Source organism: Rhea pennata, chromosome 10 (genome assembly GCF_028389875.1).
Source record: "Rhea pennata isolate bPtePen1 chromosome 10, bPtePen1.pri, whole genome shotgun sequence".
NCBI lineage: Eukaryota > Metazoa > Chordata > Aves > Rheiformes > Rheidae > Rhea > Rhea pennata.
In genome coordinates this window covers 20,746,321-20,766,508 of record NC_084672.1, presented here as the reverse complement: position 1 = coordinate 20,766,508, position 20,188 = coordinate 20,746,321, and the positions used below count along the sequence as shown (strand labels likewise).

The 20,188-nt window shown below is 37.2% G+C and overlaps 1 protein-coding gene across 3 annotated transcripts in view; it reads left to right on the top strand.

Annotated features, from left to right (window-relative positions):
- NRG4 (neuregulin 4) overlaps positions 1 to 20,040 on the top strand; it is a 42,369-nt gene extending 22,329 nt beyond the window's left edge. For all 3 annotated transcript variants that reach the window (XM_062584011.1, XM_062584012.1, XM_062584010.1), the window contains exons 6-8: positions 7,999 to 8,148; positions 13,878 to 13,957; positions 14,072 to 20,040. In XM_062584011.1, coding sequence (XP_062439995.1) covers positions 7,999 to 8,148; positions 13,878 to 13,957; positions 14,072 to 14,088 — 247 coding nt within the window. In that variant the 3' untranslated portion in view covers positions 14,089 to 20,040. The remainder of the gene's footprint in view (positions 1 to 7,998; positions 8,149 to 13,877; positions 13,958 to 14,071) is intronic.
- Positions 20,041 to 20,188: the final 148 nt, after the last annotated feature.

The window sequence follows — 20,188 nt, the reverse complement described above, 5'->3', positions numbered from 1 at the left end:
GCCCCGACTAGTTCTTTTTTGCAAGCTCCAAGGCTAGATGCACCCAAACATAAGACACTATGCCACATTCACTGTAGGAGCTGTGAAAGTCTGCTGGCTATAGACAGCTTCCCTTAAGTTATTTATCCATATTTTTTTCCTGATAAGTATCTATCTTACATATATGTCAGGTGTTTTTCAGGAGCAACACATTTGTAGAAAAGCTTCATCAGTTAGAAAAGTAGGTTTTGATATTCTGGTCCAAATCTCCATGAAAGGGGAACCAAAGCATGGAAGTTATACAGAAGACAAACCAGGGGTATGAGGACAAAAAGCTATACCAAAGCTTAATCTGAGACGCTCCCTACTTCAACATCTCGGTTTCTGGTCTGTCTTTAGCAGTAGCATTCCCTGCTGAACCAAGCAAGTAGCTTCTTTTGGATTGCAGACGTGGTGAAAAGTACAGATAATATCTGTTGATCCTGCCTTGAGCAAGATTTGGTGAGTGGGTATTCTGATACTGCCAGTGAATTGGTGAATAGTTTCTCTGATGAGGGAAGAAAGTTAAATAGACTTTTGTATTGTAGAACTTCTGAAGTATTTCATTTTTACTAGTTTATACAGTCACTTTAGCTTTCTGGAAAGGAGTTTTCAACTTGTAGACACAAGAGCTTGGCATGATTGCTAGTTCAGGTACAAAACCACACAAATACATCTCCTCTTCTGAGGCCAGTACATGCTGAAGTTAGTGAATGCTCTTCCTTTTGAGGGAGAGATTATATTCTGCAAAGAGCAGTGGGTTCAGGTTGTATTCTGGTTAAGTACTGCAAGAGAAAAGGCAGGACATAGAAACCTCCTCCATGAAATTCCTGTGTTCAATTAAGGGTATTTCTACTGCCCCTTGACTTTGCTCCTACTGTAATTCAGTCTTTCTTATACTAATCCTATAAATCCTATGTAAATCCTCCACCCCCCACCTCAGTCTTTGGCTGTTTCTCTAAGATGGATACTTTTTTTTCTGTTTTTCAAATAGCTTTTTCAAAGAGGGATATACTCTGTGCTGTAAGTCTTCCAAATGCACACAATGCAAGGAGCCAGTGGAGGGCTTAGCATTCCTCTGGACTATTCCTCTTTCTTTACCTCTGAAACTATGTTTGTCGAGTACCCCAGGCTCTTGGAAAAGATGAAGTATCCAGTTAGTATTTTTCAATTTTACCCTAAGCTTGAAAGGCACGAGCAGGAGTAAGAATGCATACCTAAAATACAGCCATAAATATCAATATTAAGATTTAGTTTTAGTGAGGCAAAATGTTATCAGTGTTTGAAAAGTATTTATGAGCCTTACAAGGACAGATAGTGATTGAATAGCATTACCAGCTATTATTTTAAGTCCTGCCATATAAAAACTTAGCTAAGGGAGTTTTGGGGTGAAGATAACCCATTCCCTCAATTTCACTCCAGTAGTAGCATGAATAAGTTTTATTTTACTCCCTATGGATATAAATGCATATTCAAAGTAGCAGTTTTGAAAATTCTATGCACACAAAACTTTAAAAGCCACTTAAGGCTTCCAATCAGAACTGTCATTGTTTTTAAAATTTTAAAACCCAATTTATTATTTTTCATACTTACAGGATGTGCTTATAGTGACTGGATTTGGCCAACATTTAAGAGCCTTTTGCACACTGAAGATTATGGCAATTTTTAAGCTATCAGACATGTGACCTGAATTGAATTGGCAATCAGATAACCTCTTTTTTTTTTTTTTTTCTCCTGACTAGAGCTTTGTATTTACATGCCATCTTTTTTCCACCAAGAAGTATCCAGGTTTTTCCTGACTCAAGAAAAACTAAAAATCAAGAGTCTTATTATATAACACTAAGGAATAAGATTCCATGTGCATATTTGAATCAAATCTAGCTACAATTTAAAAGTCTATCAGACTGTATTTGCTTGTGACACCTATCTCAGAGTGTGGAAGAAAATGAGGTCTTCTCTTCTTACCAAAATCAGATAAGCAGTGATCATTTGCACTGTCTCAAACTGTGGCTGCATACAGACTGCAGTAATGCTTTGTTTTAGTGGCGGGCTAATATGCTTATGTTTTAGTTACTGATCAGACATAATGGACCAATATTATTTCAGGCCCACTGGTCATAACCTGACATCTTATCAGATGCAATTTATTTCCTTCCACCTTGTATTGATGCTGACATAGAATATTAATCAACACAAAACTCCCTATGTTGAAAGATTCTGTGGATTTCTATATATATATATATATACACATTATATGTTTCTTCTATAGCACAGCTTGTGTCTTGAGTTTATGTATGACCTTGTGTCACATGAGATCACCCAGCCCTAAAAACATGTGCATGTGTGTATTTATGCACACAATTTCTGTACAAGCACACATACACACATGTGCCTGCATGCATGTAGAAGAGCAGAAATCTGGATGCCATCCAAAATGAGTATCCAGCCTCACAGATTTACACAAACATTTGAAACCTGTTGTCTTCCAGCTCTGATGGAATTAGAAATTCTAGTTTCTCAGAAGGGGAAAGACCCCACACACACACCCCCTCCTCTTTTTTAAAACCAACTTTGGAATGCCACATGGGAGAATTATTTAAAGCCAGCAGACAGCATGTGCTGAAACAACATGTGCAACAGCAACACCTGGCCTAGTGACCACAAGATTTGATTAGGGTAATTCCCTCTTAATATAGCTTAGAAACAGGCTTCTGTCTTTTGCAGATATTCATTTAAAGTGCAGGGGCATATTTGCCTGCCACATTGAACAACTGTGAGCGTGTCTTGCTTAAGTTGTGTTCCACTTTTAGGCATCTGTTACAAATATGAGTTGCTACCAAGTTTTAAAGCCTTTAATAGCAAGCCTAACTACCTCTAGGAGAGGCTAGATAGTCTGGATTACGTTCAGAGCCCACATGCTTATGGGAGGCTAGCTTTCTGTCTTGCCTCAGTCACTGTGTACGCAACTGCACTGAAATTACTAGAGCTCTGCTAATGCAACAAGACAAGTAGATCTTTTGGTTGAGTGCTCCTGCTTATTCTCAACGTCTACTTAGTTTCTTCTCTACTGTTTTCAATAAAGCACTTCAGTAGAAATCTTTCCCTCCCTTGACTATCTGAAGACATTTGTTGCTTTTATATTTAGTATAGCCCTCCACCCATTTTGTACCTCTGCATTGATAACTACATAAAAGCTTGTACAAACTAGTATTTCAGCATTTCCATTTTCAGAATTGCCCTGACTGTACAATAGTAGACCCTATTGGTAGAATCACATTAGCCATAATTTTGTTTATAGAAGTTAAATGTAACCAAGAGATACCTGACCTCTAGAGAACTCTAGAGACATTATGGACCAGTAACTGTGTAATCCCTAATCAATTCCGTTGCACACTATTAACTAGTTACTGTAGAACGGGAAGTCAAAACTTTAAAAAATATTTGTTTAGGCTGCATCCAGGAAAAATTAATGGGTTCATGCTAGAAGCACTGTCAGCGTCCAGGATGTGAGAGTCGTGAGTTTTTAGCACAAGTCTTCTTCTGCTGTAGCTTTGTAGTCACATTTGCTATAGTTTCCCCCTCACAAACACCAGGCTTTTTGGCTCCTTTGCCCTTTGAAGACACATAACTAACCTAAGCATCTGGTTCTGTTTTCCATTTATTAGGAAGCAGCTACACTCTCAGTGACCTTTTTACTTTATTGTTCATCACATTTTTAATTTTTTCATGGTCTGTAACAGAACAGAAATATTGCTTCCATGACAGCTCAGCCCACAGTAGCACAGTAGTTCTCCAACCCTAGCTTTTTAACCTTAATCCTGGCTATGCAACACTTCTGTTTAGGAAGACTGTCTCTTCTTCCTTCTGCTTCACTTTTCCTTTAGTCCACTGACTTCCTTCTCCATACACTCATATTCTAAAACTTTTCCATATGCTTTAGTTTGATGCCAAAACCTATTTATTTCTTCCTTCTCCTATCATTTTAGCCTCTTATTCTACAGTTTTCATTGGTATTCAAGAGTACTTGTATGAATTCCATATTCCATTTTCTATTCCTGTTTTTCTATTCAGCTCTGTAAAGCATTTCTCTCTCTCTTGGTAGAGAACAATGCAGCACTCAAACTACATTTCTATTCTTAAAATAGTCTACAATAGTCTACAAGTATTTCAGACATAGGCCACTGAAATGCCACTATACTTACAGTTAATATCTGAAACATTATCTTGAGCAATCAGAGCACAGTCTGCTACTCTTCCCTGTCCCAGCAGTCAGATGTAGCAACTTTGGAAGTCTCATGTTGTCCTTAATAAGGAGTGAGTGTTCGATCAGTAACACAATTTTAAAATGTGGTGATAATTATACCCATGTTTTCCAACAAATTGTCTAAATCCTCCATCTTATTTTCAAAGACAAAGAATTAAGAGAAATTGCAATAATTCTCTGTGCAGTAGTTTAGACTAGTTGTACTGATACAGTAATCCAAAAACTACAGAAAGTGGTTCTGGGAGCCATATCAAGCATACATGGTAGTACGCTTTGTGGTCCATTGGTCTGGTTTAGCTACGCTAGAGATCTCTCCTTTGATAGTTCCTCCCCATGTGCTTATTGTTCCTGATCTGAAATCATACCTTGTAGCAGCCAAGAGCAGTTGAGAACTTTGTTACAGAGTTCAGCCCATTTTCCCCAGCTGGAGCTGGACAGACTATTATGACTTTAGTGCCAGAAATAGCAAGAAGAAGCAAGATCCTTACTAATACAAAGAGACAGAAATAAATTTGCATACATAAAGATACACAGAGAATGCACTGGTTGGATGAAATGCCTTCCATTTTCTGTGATTCAGTGAACTCCTTAAAAGAACTTATCAGAATGAGTGAAAAATGTAAAACAAATGAAGATTAGTTTAGCTTCTACCTACATATTTTTGATTCAATATGAATTACTAAGTCAGTCAGTCATTTTACTTATGTTTATAGTAAAATACTATATTTGCTGTGATAAATTCAAGTTCAGGTCCACAGAGTACAGTGTAGGATACAAGTCTTTTCCATAGTAAGGTAAGCCTAGGAGCTGTGTCCAGTAGACACCCTACCCTATGCTGTGACTTTCTAAGGGAGCTACGTGCTCTTTAACCCCTTCACTTTACAAATAAATCTAGCTCTGAATGGAAATTGACTCTATATTGAAGTATAACATGTAAGGAGCAAATGAAGTCTCAAGTTTCACTGGCACGTTTGCAGAATATATATTGGTATCATTTGAATTACTGGTCTCATTAAAAGTAGAATTTGGGCTTTTTCTTCCTCACATAATCTATCATAGTTGAGATTTTACACTGATTCCTTATGAATGGCCCATTAAAATGAATCGTAATTCAAGTGAGAGAACAAGAACATGCAGGACATAATCAGCAAGTCTAAGATGAATTTTAAGTCTACTTTGACATTTTTACTAGAAGTTTTTTGTAAATGCATTACTGAGGAATTACTTGTATACTTCCTGAAATCAGTTCTCCCTTCACAAGCCTACATTCAGCAGAGTGATAAAATGCAAACACATTGACAGGACAGTATAAGTTAGAGCATCATCACCCAATATCTATGCTTAAGAATCCAAATTCTATCTCTTTCATGAATGTGCTTCAATTGAACATATGCAATGGAAATAAAAGAGTATTTATGCAATAGTATAATAACTAACAGAAAAAGAAACAGATCTTTCTATATCTTTTCACTTCTTATACCCCATATAGCATACTTTATCTGTCGAAGACACTGGTTCCAATGAGAATATTTTGATACTTTGATTGGTAACTTAATAGTTTGTCCCTTGACAGAACAATCAACGTAGCAGATTTTTAACATGGAACTTTTTGACCTTTAAGTGAATATTGGTATTAAATGGTATTATTGCCTACCATGCTAAAATTAGTTATAAATGCCTGTGTACATAGGAAAGTCTGTGATCTATCCCTATCTCCAGATAGTCAAGTCCAAGACTAGGCTGCTGGTTTAGATCTTCTTAGGAGGTCTGAACACAGAACTTGGAACAGAGGAGGTGTTTGCAAGTTTGGTATGGAGAAATGAGGTTTTATAGTAAAAGTGATGATTTATTCTGTTTATCTTCAATATTGACATTCCTCACTAATTAAATCTCTAAAATGGTGCTTTTGTTGTTCAGTAGTCATTCTCAACCTAAAATATAAAGCAACTTTCTCCATTTAGTTTGAATTCTAATTAATAGCTATCATTTAATGAGGACTCCTACATAGCATAACACAGTTTTAGGCCCTATTCTCTCGTGTGCCCGAATGTTTGCCTTTGAACTGTTGGGGCCATCACTGCAGCCACCAGAACTACTGGATTTACTACACAACCTGGCCTTGTCAGAGGGCTCAATCATCATCCAGCTCTGGGTAACTGCGTATCTGAAACTTTGCGCTCTGAGGCAAATCAGAATCTCCTTCATGGAAAAGGTAGTTCTTTCTCTGTAAGATATGTCCAAGTTGAGAGCTTTGTAAAACAATAGCGTGCGTCCTATGACAACACTGACACATGCACCCAGTGTTTCCACTGTAGATGTGCACAATTTATGCATGACAAACCCTTTTGCTGACTCAAGCTATCTGTTCAACTTACAAGACCTTCTTGGTGTAATTATTATTTTTCTCTTCCTCCCTTAACAACAAGCAGTAAGGGATCTTCCTTGTCTCTCACTTTCAACTCCTGAACTAAGTTTAGGCATAATTATCTGAATGTCTTTAATAAAGCAGGATGTTGTCTTGCCCTGAGGGCTCTCTTTCAACCTACAAACCTGGAAAAATTTTTCACAGCATCCTAGTTGCCTTAGGTAGATTATTTACAGTCTCATCTCCAAGAGTAGCTCTGGCAATGGCTAGTCCAGCTAATAAAAACATTTTTTTAAAAAAACACACACCATCAACATTTATCTCTAGACTATGGTCACATCATTGTGCTTTGTACCTCTGGTTTTACTTCTGTTGGTATTCGTTTATAGACATCAGGCTACTAGTCACACACTGCTTCAGTCTGGACTGGATCAATCTTACCAACAAGTTAGTTTGCTGATTCAAATTGCTTTGTCACTAGCTTGTTCTGGAAATTCTAGCAGTCTTAATAGCTTCCTGTTGCTGCTTCTTGAAGACCTAGCTGCTGTGTACCGGTATATGCAAACACCTAAATAGGTATATGTATCCAAGACATTTTTTCCCCACTGCCTACAATACTGAATGCAGTGACAATTTTTGCTTCCTCCACATCTTATGATGTACTGTGAATCCTTCCTTTAGGAGAAACTTTCAGAAGTGTCACCTTAGCTTTCACCTAAGATGGGCATAGTAGGGAAGCCTTTTAGCTAAGTCTGTCTAGACAAGGCCTTTCACGAGCACATGATATGCTTTGGAATGAGTTATTTCACCACAAACTACCAGGATAACTGCCTTTGCAATTTGTTAAGTGTTTTATGTGCACCATGTGTCAATGAATTCCTATTTCCTTCATCTATTATAAATGACAGTACTAGCTCTTTATGAGTAAAGGTAAAAAGCTACAGGAAAGGAGGAAAAGAAAGCATGACTCTTATGTTTGAGATGAAAGCCTGTGAGATGAGGCAGCCAACACCAAAAAGGTGGATTTAATTAAAAATCCTATGGAGGAGGCAGATTTAATGGTGAAATACATCATGTACATTGCTAATCTAGTCACTATATTAAAGAGAGAGATAGTTTAACATATAAGAGCATGGATCAGAATATGAAATTAAATAGGAACATTCCCAATGCCCTTTGCTCCAGAAATACAATGCAAATTCTGTAAGAAAACTTGTTGTGAAGCAAATACAAATTTGAATTATACTATCACAAGAAGTTCTCCTCTCCCCACTTAAAACCAAAAGAAGCCTATGCTTTTCATATTAGATGACAAAGTACAGTCTAATCCATATAAACCTTGGTTTCCCAGGTGTATTGAGAATTACACAGGAGCCCGTTGTGAGGAGGTTTTGCTGCCCAGCATCAAATCACAAACAAAAGGTGACCTGTTTGCAGTTTTCTTGGCTTCAGTTGTTCTTCTAGGAGTTCTTGCAATTGGAACATTCTACTTCCTTTGCAGGTAAAAGTGCTTCAGAGTGCTGAAGCTATTCAATCAAGTAGAAATTTCTTCTGGTAATCATGTACTAATTATTTGAATATAAAACCATGCAATGAATTATCCATAAGGTTTGTGTGGTTACTCAGCATAATTAATGTGGATTTCTCAACTTGTTGCCTGCAATATTTTACTTCCTGGCTTGTAGTTTTCTAAATATCTTTTCTAAGCTGCTACTTACAGTTGCTTTGTAACAAAAAAATTATATATATATAGATGTATATATTTTACACACATATACATCTATCTATATACACACACACACACACATATATAAACACCACACCAATTTCTGAGATTTTTACAGTATACCTGGCTTTAGACTAATGCTTTAAAATGTTAACTTTAAGGATGGAAAAGTAGAAGCAAATTAGTGACTGGAAAACAAAATCTGTTCCATGAAATTGTACTGACAGCCAAATCATGTGGGTGTCATTAGCTCCCAAGTCCTTTATAGCTCCTGGTTTGAAAGGAAAGACTTTAAAAAGAATCAAATTCCATAAACATGATTCCCACGTAAGTAACTAACAATTATAAGAAATCCAAGGGCTGATTAATGTATCCAGGATGATCCAGGCTACTATTTTCAGGGGTATGAGAATGTCAGTGCTAGTCAGAAAGTGCCACAGTTCAGTTTTGCAAGCATTTTAGGGCTTCAAATGAAAATACATAAACAGTTACTGGGATTAAGACAACCAATTAATCTATTTGTTGCTGCAGCTTTTTTAAAGCCAGAAATTGGTACAATTAATGCTACCCAGCATCTCCACCAGGAGAATTTCCTTGCATAGCTATACCGTAGAAGTTACAGAACTGCAACAGGCTCTTAGTACAGTATTATAGAAGAATATTGTTTACACTCAAACATCGACTTTTTTACAAAAGATTATTGCTAGACTCTTAGATAGCCAGCTCAAATCTTGTGAGATCTTAAGGAGATCAAGCAGAACTCATTAGCACATTGTTAATATTGCTGTTTTGGTTTATTCGCTGTATTTGTGTAGACAAGTCGACCTCCTATGTCCTGTCTTATTTTTGGATTACAGTACTTTTTGCAAGAGTTTATATTCTCATAATACTGTTAATATGTTACAAGACCACTTAGTAGCCCCTCTGATTATTAACCATCGCAGATTTACAGCCTCCTCCTGTTACATATGACAACTCCTTTGCTCTCAGAGTACTCCCTCACTGCATTTCTCCTTGGTTACGATAACCTATGCTTCTTGCAATTCTCTGTTCTTCACTCTGCCATAACCACATTGCCAACTCAACCTTTCCTGATCAATGTCTTTCAACAAGTGACCTTTGAAATAGCCAGTCTGGTTTTACTTTGGCTGCTGTCATGGAAACCAACTGAATGCTCATTTTTTCCCCATAATGGAACATAGTTAGAAGAGAGCAAGAACATTTGATAAAAAAATATTTTGTTTCAAAAAAGTTGTTGTAGAGGGTACTCTAGCCTTTGTAAAGTCTTTTTAATTAAGTTAATCCTGTTTTATCAGCAGTGCAGCCCAGAACAGTTGTTAACAAGACAACACTTACAGATTACTATGAAGTTACTGGAATATAATACAGTCTTAACTAAATTGAAAGAGTTTATACAAAGCTCTTAAAACTGTTTGTATTTCTTTAGAGGTAAAGCTTGTCTCTGAGAAGAGAAGAAAAAAAATGTGAAGAGGAGTAATCTATTACAAGATCCCTTTCATCTTGCATACAGTAAGATTAGGGTAAGGCTGGAGAGAGTCTCCGGAGTTTTACTGAGAGACAGCCTCACACAGAAAAGTACAGAAGCTTAGAATAGTAGCAATTACAGGCTTGTGCAAGTTTTCTACTGCACAGTTGGAAGGTGAACCTCAAACTACTTCCTTATAGGAGGTCAGTTTACTCAAACTTTGTGTAACTGGCAGAACAAGTTGTGAGCCTTTATACTAGAAAAATAAAAGGGCAGCAACTTGATCTTAGCATAGCCACCCTTGAATCTAGCTTACATACCACACTAGCTTAGGAAATCTCATAATGCAATAATTAATTTGTCTAGTCATAAAGAAAATAACTGTCTAAAAACTAACTTGTCTTACCTTTAAGCTTCAGAAGTCTGATACACCAGGCTCATCTTCTGCTTGAAAGTCTGTAGAAGAAACTTTCTATTGAAAAATCCTTATCTCTTGACTGAGGTGATCGGCACATTAGAGTATATGCAAAGTGGATTCTTAAATCTGCTTCCATCTCCTGAGCTGTATAAGCAAGGATGATTGTTAGCAGCTGTGACTAATAACATTACTGTTAGCTTTCCCCAAATTTGGTCTACCACCTCTATCATACAATTCTAGAAGGGTCTTGAACTGGGGCTTGTAAGGATTAGCTAAGAGTTTGTGTTAGCCTTGACTTGTCCTTTTGACAGGCTATATTAAATTAAAAATATTAGAGAAATATTGTGCTATCAAATTTCTACTATTATACTTTATTAACAAATACTATATTTTATCCAGCATCAGAAAGTACAGGATTTTTTTCCTGTGTTGTTTATTAGTAAGCATTTCTGTGGCTCTTTCAGCAGAGGATTAAAGAGTTTTTAGCATAAACTAATAAAAATTGAAGGGTTGCAGAGGAAGAATAAATATTAGTTGCAACTTAGTGTAGAGAAACTGAATGCTTAAAATCATAAATTAAATCTGTGTTAGAATTTAGGAAATTGATGCTCTTACTTCTTACCCTGGTCATCACTTGTATCCCCCTTCCTTTTAAAGTTTTCTCCCTCTCAGGCTGCATGCTTTCCTGGCAGATTTCAGGACCAGGCATGCGCGGGTGCAGTTCATCCGTGGAAGATTTTTATGATCCCTGCAAACACATCCATGCAGCAGACCAGGATGGGGTGAAAGGAGTTCATTGTTCTTCTGTTTCTAAAACTGTATCATAAGTAGTGATGAAATTAGCTTATAAAAGAGAAGGGCTGCATAGGAAAAGATGTGGGCAAACAGTTGGAAGCAGTTCTCATTTTATATTTAGCCAAGTTGTCACATTTTTATCAGATATATATGAAAATATTTTCTATAAAAATAAACAAGAATGTATTTTTCCAGCCTGTCAGGAATCTCTTGTTAAGCTGAATTCATTCTGTATTTGATTACATACTAGGATTCATCATGAAGCGTGGTTTGGGAAGGGGAACCTACAAGGAGAGAGAAAATAAAAGAGAATCAAGGATGATGAAGAAACAGACAGCATTAGACATGGCTGGGGAGAGAAAAAGGTGGAATTTAGAAAGAAACAAAGATAGAGGAAAGCAACAGAAGATCTGAGTGAAAGGAACAGTGGAGAATGGGAGGGGAGAGAAAGTAAATTTAGATAGAGTCAAAGACTAGAGATGAAAAAGCAGCTTAGAATAGGGAAAGATGATGCTGTTGTATAGAATACAACGTTTTAGGTATTGGCTTCATCATCTTTCCAGGAGAGAGGGAATTGAGGTCCTTTCTCCCCATGACAAACTGTGAAATGCTATGGACTTTTTATTGGATTTGAACCATTATGGAGCTCTTCATTTACGCAATTATACTCTCTTCTACAGGAGGCCTTACAAATTTTGCTCTTTACATTAGCGGCTTAAAATAGAAGCTGATAAAAGTTCAGGTAATTCTATTTCAGCCAATAATGTCCATTAAAGATAGTTTGGCTGTTTGGGCGAAGAGCCTTTTGAAAGAATTCTGCCTTGTAGCATTTTAGAAATCCAAACTGGGTTTTGAAACAGTGAACTGAATCTGACTGTCCTAAATATTTGCCCTGTGTATTATGCTGCCTTTTTTAGCTGCAGCTTTTTTCTTACTACACAGTTAAATTCTGCAAGTCAGGCTAGTCGCAAAGTCTTGTCTTGGTTAAACCTCCCACCGCTGCTAGGACCTGTTGAAATGCTGTGATTAGAAATACTTCTGGAAAGACTCCTGTGGAGCTGTCTGAGTGAATCTCAGGAAGACAGAGTATAACTACTTAGGCTGTAGTGAGTAGTTTTAATTTATCTACTCTTAGAAAAAACAATGAGGAATCTCTAAAATTCACAAAGAAAAGACTATGTTTTTATGTCTCATCAGAGAGATGAGTCTTGTAAAATGATTGTATATCTTCATAAGAACTCTCTGCACCCAAAAATAATGTAAAAGCTAGTTTGGTGCTTTGGCTGCCTACGTTACTTTATCAAGCTCTCTCCAGGAACATACTGCTTCCTAGACAATAAAAGTCTCTTCTCTGTCAAAAAGGGATCCCCAGTCCTTGAAGAGCATGCTCAGTTCTGTTTGCTACATTCATCTAAAAGCTGAGCACATTATTCCTAATACTAACTACTGGGATTCACAAGAAGATGTGATATCATGCCAGCAATGGTATTTTAGAGAAGATTCTCAAAAATATTAACAGTATGAAAGCACACCCTTATAAATCAGAGAATTGGTTTTATGAGAGTGATTTCATACTTAACAATGAAAAAAACATCTTTGACTGGAGAGTGGTGCACTGCACATTCAGGCCCAGAAGCGGCATAGCATGTTAGCAGCGCAGAGCATACGGAGGTGGAGAAGAGTCCTTGTGCTCCCTTCTCCACATTTTGCGCGCAAAACCAGATCGAGCTGCTCTCTGTATTGGAACATACAAAAACACATCATCCCTTCCCCTTCCTCCCTCCCCCCACCAACAAATGGCACTAATAAAGCTTACAATTGTGTCCTGGGGAAAACAGCAAAGTTTTCAAAATCCCTGCTATTACATTGTTACTGAGATAACAAATGGCAGATCTTGCTACAAGCAATTCACATGCCAGTACAGGTCCATCTGGCCTTCTTTCTTCCTGTACAAGGGTTATTGGAAGAAGAGTAAGAAGGCAGCTGATTAACCTAGTATAGATTCCATATGAAATAGCTTTTATTAAAAAAAAGAAAACAAGAGAGAGGTCTGAATGTGACGTGCACAGCTTAGAGGGGTGGAGAAAGCCCTAGGGAAAACTAAAATACATCTGTAATTCATTTCTGTAATTTTTTATAAGTCCATGTTGAAAGGGAAATTACTTGTGAGATAAGTGTATATTCGATGAACAGGAACTCAGCCAGCTAAAACAACGGGGTCTAGGAATAAAGCCATTTGAGCTATCCAAGACAACAGACTTTGTGGAGGAGTTTATACCACCACAGGACACAAACTGGACAGAAAGGAGAATAGCTCGTGGCTCTCCTCAAGACAGCAGATGTCTAATTACTATTAAAAGAAAGAAGGAAAGAGAAAGGAAGAGATCAGCTCTATTTAACAGAGCTGTTTCTCCTGGAGAAAGTGTGGAAAACATCACATTATTGACATTTCCTCCCCAAATATAAGAGTTAATGATAAATTAAAGAAATTTTTGCTGCCTACTAATTACATAACAAAGAGCTGAGAAATCAGACTGGAAGAGGAACATTAACTCCAAGAGAGAAGCCATGTAGTTCTGACTCCTGTTCCTGCCTCTGATCCCTGTTGTCCTCCCTCAACTAACACGCTTCTCAGAAATGTTGCGTATTAATTTGAATGTAAGTGCAGAAGATCTGTGCTGCTTTCTTTTCCAGTGGAAGCATCATTCAGCTAATGTGTATCTTCTCTCATACACTCTTAGATCTTTTTTCACTCTGTGTGTTTTTTCCTCCCTGTTGTCTCTCTTTTTTGTTTCTTACGGTCAGGAAAGCTTCCATTCCACGGAGGAGTTCATCAGAGTGCAGTGCCAACTTGGTTGAGACTACAAGCAACTATGGCTGCAACAGTGAGTACATTTAAAATTAAATGATTCAACTCTGCAAAAAAGGCAGGAGAGGAAGTGGTAAACTTTTTTTTTTTTTTTTCCTAATTAAAAGCGTATGTTTTATTTTTTTTTCAGAAATAATTATAGAATAAAGCAATAAAGCGGAGGAATGATGGGAGAACAACATGCAGAGCAACCATAATTATATAACTGGTATAGAGGAGGGTATGGTAAGCATGATGAGAGAAGAAAGTAAACTAAAATAGGAGGCTTACTGATGTGCTGGAGAAGACTGCAACTAAAACAAAAGGAAAACAGTTGCATTTGTTAGAGTTTCTTTGAATTTTTAAAGGCCTATCAAATTATACAGAAATCACTATAACATCTGTTTGAATTTTGTGAGATTTTCCATGAAAAGTGTATCTCATACTATTTGTAAAGAAGTAATCACATCTGATCTTTTATTTCTTTTTCAACAATGCACAGATAGAAATGAGAGATAATTTTGTTTTTTTATTGCATGGGAAATATGAAATGATCGTCTTTTTTCATTGCATAGGGAATACGAGATAATCAAAGGGTTTTTCCCAATGTAAGTAACATGAGATAATGATAAGAATTGAGATAATGATAAGAATTTCTCATAGGATCACCCTGGAAGAGTTGAGACTGCCTTGATTCATTGTTTTCAAAATTTATCCTTGGTATAAATTTCCATGATCTGGATTGTTTCAGATACACTTACCAAATGTAGAGGGAAAAAAAGTACCTCTCTGCAGCTAATATTGCGCTTTTTTTTATTTTTTTTTTAATAGTAAGACAACATGAGGGTGAGGTACTACTGTTAGTTACTGGCCAGCTTCCTGGCTGAAGATTTTAATTGGAATTAAAAGAAAATGTTAAGATGAGAGGCTTATAATGGTTAAAAGAGATTTACAAGGCAGAGTATTTACTCGTTGTTTGGCACATGTCCCTAATATTAAGCAAGGCACATTCCTTGATGGTTTTATTTTTGCCTTGCCAATATCTTCTGAAAATATTATTACTCAGAGAGATTTAAACCTTCCCTTAAATTTTACAGTCGATAGTTCAGATCATGGAAGTATGGAAACTTATTCACCAGGTCCATTCCTGAAACAAAATATAATTCAGCCAGATGTCTTGGCTGGACAAGTGATGCCCTCTCTGAAGATTCATTTGTTTTATTTACATAAACTTTTGCTGATCACATTAATATATTATATATTACTGTCTGCATCCTTACAGGATTCTCTCAGGCAGGAGAGGTGAAATGACATGGTCTGTCTCTCTTTCTGTCTTGATGACACAAAGAAACTGGCTGGTAGTCAGACGCAGAGAAAATATGAACTGAACTTCTTTTTTTTTTTTTGAATACATTTCTAGTGCTGGAGGTTGAAACTAGCAAAAAGCAGATATGTTTCCATAATGGCATATAACCTGCCAGCTCACTGTATGGGATTTATAAGGTTGTATTGAAGACAAGGTTAATGGAGAAAATTTCAGGAATTTAAAGGAGGAAAAATACAGATTTCTTATTTCTGAAAGAAAAAAAAATGAGTTATATACACACACAGGTGCGAAGAAAAATTCGAGTAAGCTTGTATTCCTGGGGTGCCTACTGCATGCTCGAATGCTAGGAAAAATAGTGTGTATTTTAAGTCAATGTAGACAAGTGCACAGTAAGACGGAGAAGAAAGGACATACTGTTACAGCACATAAGCTAAGAAGTGAAAGAGAAAATCATACAGGAATAGATGCTACAAAACAAAACAGAGAAATTCATTACTTTCTGAGGACTCATGCCAGAGAAGCTGGAGCCCAAGTGAAAGCTGAACATCTGCAGAGAGACTCTGAGGACATCAAATCAATCCCACTCGCAGAGGGAGGACTTGATTCATACCAGATCTTGATTAAGTTCGGCAAAGTTTTGAAAGACCACTTTTGCCCCAAATTAACTGAACTTACATGTTATTTTCTAAACTTCAGACCTTTAACAGATACTCTGAAGGAAACTGATAATATTGTTTTAAAGGCTAGGAAATATAAAAGGGATTTTTTTCATCACATAGGGACATGCCACTGTTAAATATAGAGCTTAGGAGATGTGCAGTGGTATTGACAGCTACATTAGAATCAGTGTTCCTAAAATACTGTGCATAGCCTCAGTGACAAATAGTCAGGAAGACTGCTGTTAGATAACTTCCATATGTTATTGAGCGTGGGCCATTCAGACTTAATAATGGTAAAGTCTGGAACATTACTTTCACTGAAGAAAGAAAAGGCTTGTAGTCATCTTAAAGGAAAATTTAGGAAGGAAATCTTAATAGAAGTTGCAAGAAATAAATGGACTGAAGTCATGCTCCATAAACTCTTAAAACCCTCTCAGCTTTCCCAACAGACGTGGAATAGTTATTTACTGCTACCAATCTTGTTTGCATTATCCCGGAAAGAATTTGTACAAAAAAACAGACTGATTAAACCAAACCATGATTTAAATGAAAACAAGTCAATTTATGAAACAATCCTATCTTTGAACGAAATCCTATTAAAGATTCCAATTCCTTCAAATCCATTGCATTTGTGAACATTTCAATTTCTAAAATTATTCAAATTCACAAGCCCTGTGAATTTGTCTTTCAGGTCAAAATGAGAGTAAGCTACAAATTCATTTTAAGTTGGCCAAATGCCACAGAAAGTACAGGATAGCCAACACTGAAGCTAATGTAATAAAATTATACAAAGCTACCTAGCAATGCTTGTTTACAAAATTAAGCAAGTAGTTCTGTGAGCAATAATTCTAGGGGAACATGGTTTCCTCATGGATCAGATCTTGTGGTTGGAGTCTGAAAACATGTTATGCAGATATGCAGAGACACTAAAAAGGTCTCTCTTTCCTTGACTCCTCTTTTCATGAAACATATGAGATCTTCATCTTTGAAATTATCCCTCCACCAGTTGAAAAGATGGAAGTGAATGGTCAAATGGACATATACTGTGAGATTGTATGCACCTAATTAATTAGCAACCTCCATTAATATGACTAAACAATTCATTATAGTGTTAGGGCAAAAAAATTTATATCTGAGGGTCATGTTTTCCTTGCAGAATCTCACGGTAAAGGTTTCTTCTTAATGTGTTAGAAAAACTTTTAGATTGGTCACAAAACAAAAGAGGAAAACTCTTTATAGACCAAAATCAGAGGTTGCTTATATATTGTCAGTATATAATTTTTTGTCATTAGTGGTGCAAGTGAACATTAGGGGCAAAGTACAATGAAAGGAGAAATAGCTGTTGAAGGAAAACAAGAGGATGTTTTTGTGCTACATATTCTTTTGATTTATGTCATTAAATGTTAAGGGGGAAGACCAAAGGGAAGTCTGCTTGGTAGCACTTACTGTTCTAAAGGTGCCTTCAGTGCTGTGCTGCCCTTTCTGAATTTGCTGCACTGAAACGCATTTTTTTTCCTTCTTATGGTCCATCATTTATAAAGAGCAGCAGAGGGGCTTTAATAGCGTAACTCATTTATTTACCAATGAAAAGCAGAGAAACAAAGGAGGAGAGAAATGTTACCCCCATGGAAACATTGTGCCTGTGTCATTACTTTCTGCTGGAAGGGCGTTCTTATGGTAGGAGCTACCAGAACCGATCACAGTCCGGGCAGACAGGGAAAGCAGTGAGCGTACCTAAAAGGACAAAAACTCCTGTCATGTTCTTAGCAAATCTGCATCAGGAGGGATGTACCCAGGAGACGCAGCTGCATAGCGAGAGCCTCTGCCAGGGCTGGCTACCGAAGTACAGGGGCCACCCAGCTCTTCTGCATTAAAAACTGACAGACAGCCCCAAAACAAAATCACGTTCAATGGTATTTGGCAGCCTTCAGATTTAAAAGACATGAGGCTATTTCAGATACAAACTGGAAAGACCGTGGATTAATTTGGGTGAGAGTTTTCACCTGCACTGGGACCATATTCAAATGTAGGGATATTAGTAAAAACATATCTGTCCCATGGGGGAAAAAAATCCCACAAAACTAAATTGTGTCGTGATTCTCTAGCTGTGTTATTTAGATGACCAGGATGCACGTTCATCAAATTCCTCCCGGATCTAATACCTTTTATTGACACCTCTATATTTAATTGCAGAGCTAGAGCATTGCTAGCTAGAGCCAGAGCTAGAACATTCCTGTACCTCAGATATTGAATAATCAAAAGAATTTAGACACAAATTTTGTGGGAATTTTTTGTTAAGATTCATGAAAGGATTTTCAATCCTTTCAATCAAGCAAGTTGGGTGGTTTTTTTTCAAGCTAGTTCTGCAATATGTCTTACATTTTGAAACAATGGATGCCAAAAAGATGGTGGAAAAAAAACTGTTCTTTGATACTGCATGTAACATTATATCCAAAGCATGTGTGTTCTTGCTTTTCTTGTGATTGTAACCTGTTAACACAGTCTATATTTAATGTAAAAGAGAGCAGTTTTTCAATAGCAAAGTACCAAGTACAAATGCAAATATTTAATATTAGGAAGTTTGCAGCTTTGTTCCATGTTTGGGACTTCAAAAAGCCTTTCAGCCAGAATTACTTCTATAGCTATCTAAGGATGTGTAAGTAGAACTTGCAAATGTGGAACCTGAAATAACATCAAGATATTGCTGGTTTCATCCCCAAAATTAAAACGAGGAATGATTTCTAACACTTTCAAGTGCACCTCTGCGTCCGTTTGTGTAGCATTTGAACTCTTTCTCAGTGCACCTACAAACAGGCTGTTCGCAAGTTATCCCCTCAGTAGAAGTATTGGTATTTTGACCACTAGTTTTGTATATGCAAATGAGGGGATTTAAAAATGTAGTTGAGCATCCAGTGATGGAATTTTTAATAGGGCTCCATTGTGGAAATCTATGTTGTACTCACTCTTCTCTTCTTTCTCCGACACAGCATCCCCTGCTCTGACCACTTTAAAGTATTCTGCCATTTTCACCGGTTTGGAGATTCTTGCAGAGTTCCTGGTTTTAGGGGGGAGGAGGAGAGGAGATCAGTGTTGTCTCTCACCGTTGCAACATGGACAGCTGAGCTAAGACAAGCTTAATTTAAAAAAGCTGTTTCTAACTCTTACAGTTGTGAAAAATTATCTTGAAAAGGTGACATGAGTGCCACTGATTCAGTGGTGTGAAACATTTATTTTGAGACATTTGTGCTACCTGCTAACTTCAGCAAGGCTCTAGCTGTGAAATGCAATAACAGCAGTATATAAATTGTTTTTTAAAAGTTCAAATGATTTAGGAGCACAAATCCGGTCAATCTGGGAATGAAATTTGTGCTCCTGTTATCAAAGCCCCTCTAAAATCCCTTTTTGATCAGCTGTTTCTCTACTAACAGCTCTAACATAAAAATCCAGCTAATATCATTTCCAAATGATCCAAACCTCCCTTATGCCTTTCCTCTGAAACCAAAAGCTTTCTTACAGTTTTTCACTGTGGTTAGGTGTGAGTTTAGACAAGTATCCTACATTGCTATGAATGCAGACAGGCATGAAATAGCGCCGTCAGCACAACGGGTCGTGCATCTGCTTGGCCAAAGCCTGGGAGCGGGAGCGGGTGCGAGGGGCCCGCTAGCTCACGAGGTGACGGGACCGGGGAGCCGCGGCAGCCGGGCGCTCGAGGCCGCGCTGGCGCCAGCACCTGCCTCTGGCGCAGGCAGGGGCTCATGAACAGGAACTAGCCAGAACTCGGGCATAAACTTTCAAGAAATCTTGAGAATCACAGTCTAATGTTTACCGGCCCTGTGCAAAAAACACAGCTACTATGAAAAGTATTTTAGGGATCCACCACAAGCTCAGACAGCAAAATAAACGACCAAACCAAAGCCCCCAAGTTGCTGTTTTCTAGCAGAATAGCCAGTAAAAATAAACCTGTCCTACCTATAATCATGAAAAATAATGACATGTTGGGGGGAAATAATTACTTTCTTAATGTTTGCAGAGAGCTCAGAGACTGTAAAAGACATTTATCAAAGAACATTTATATTTACATATTTACTATCATTATAACTTCTCAAAATAAACCATGCAAACTTCTAGACTTTATGTTCCTGATTGTTCCATGGAATAAAACAGAAGTAGGGATTTGAATGGCAAATATTTTTGAACTTTTTCTTTGATTTGTCCGTAAACACTAGGTATTCAAAAAATTTAGGTAGCTACCAAACTTACTGTCTTACAGGGAAGCTAATGA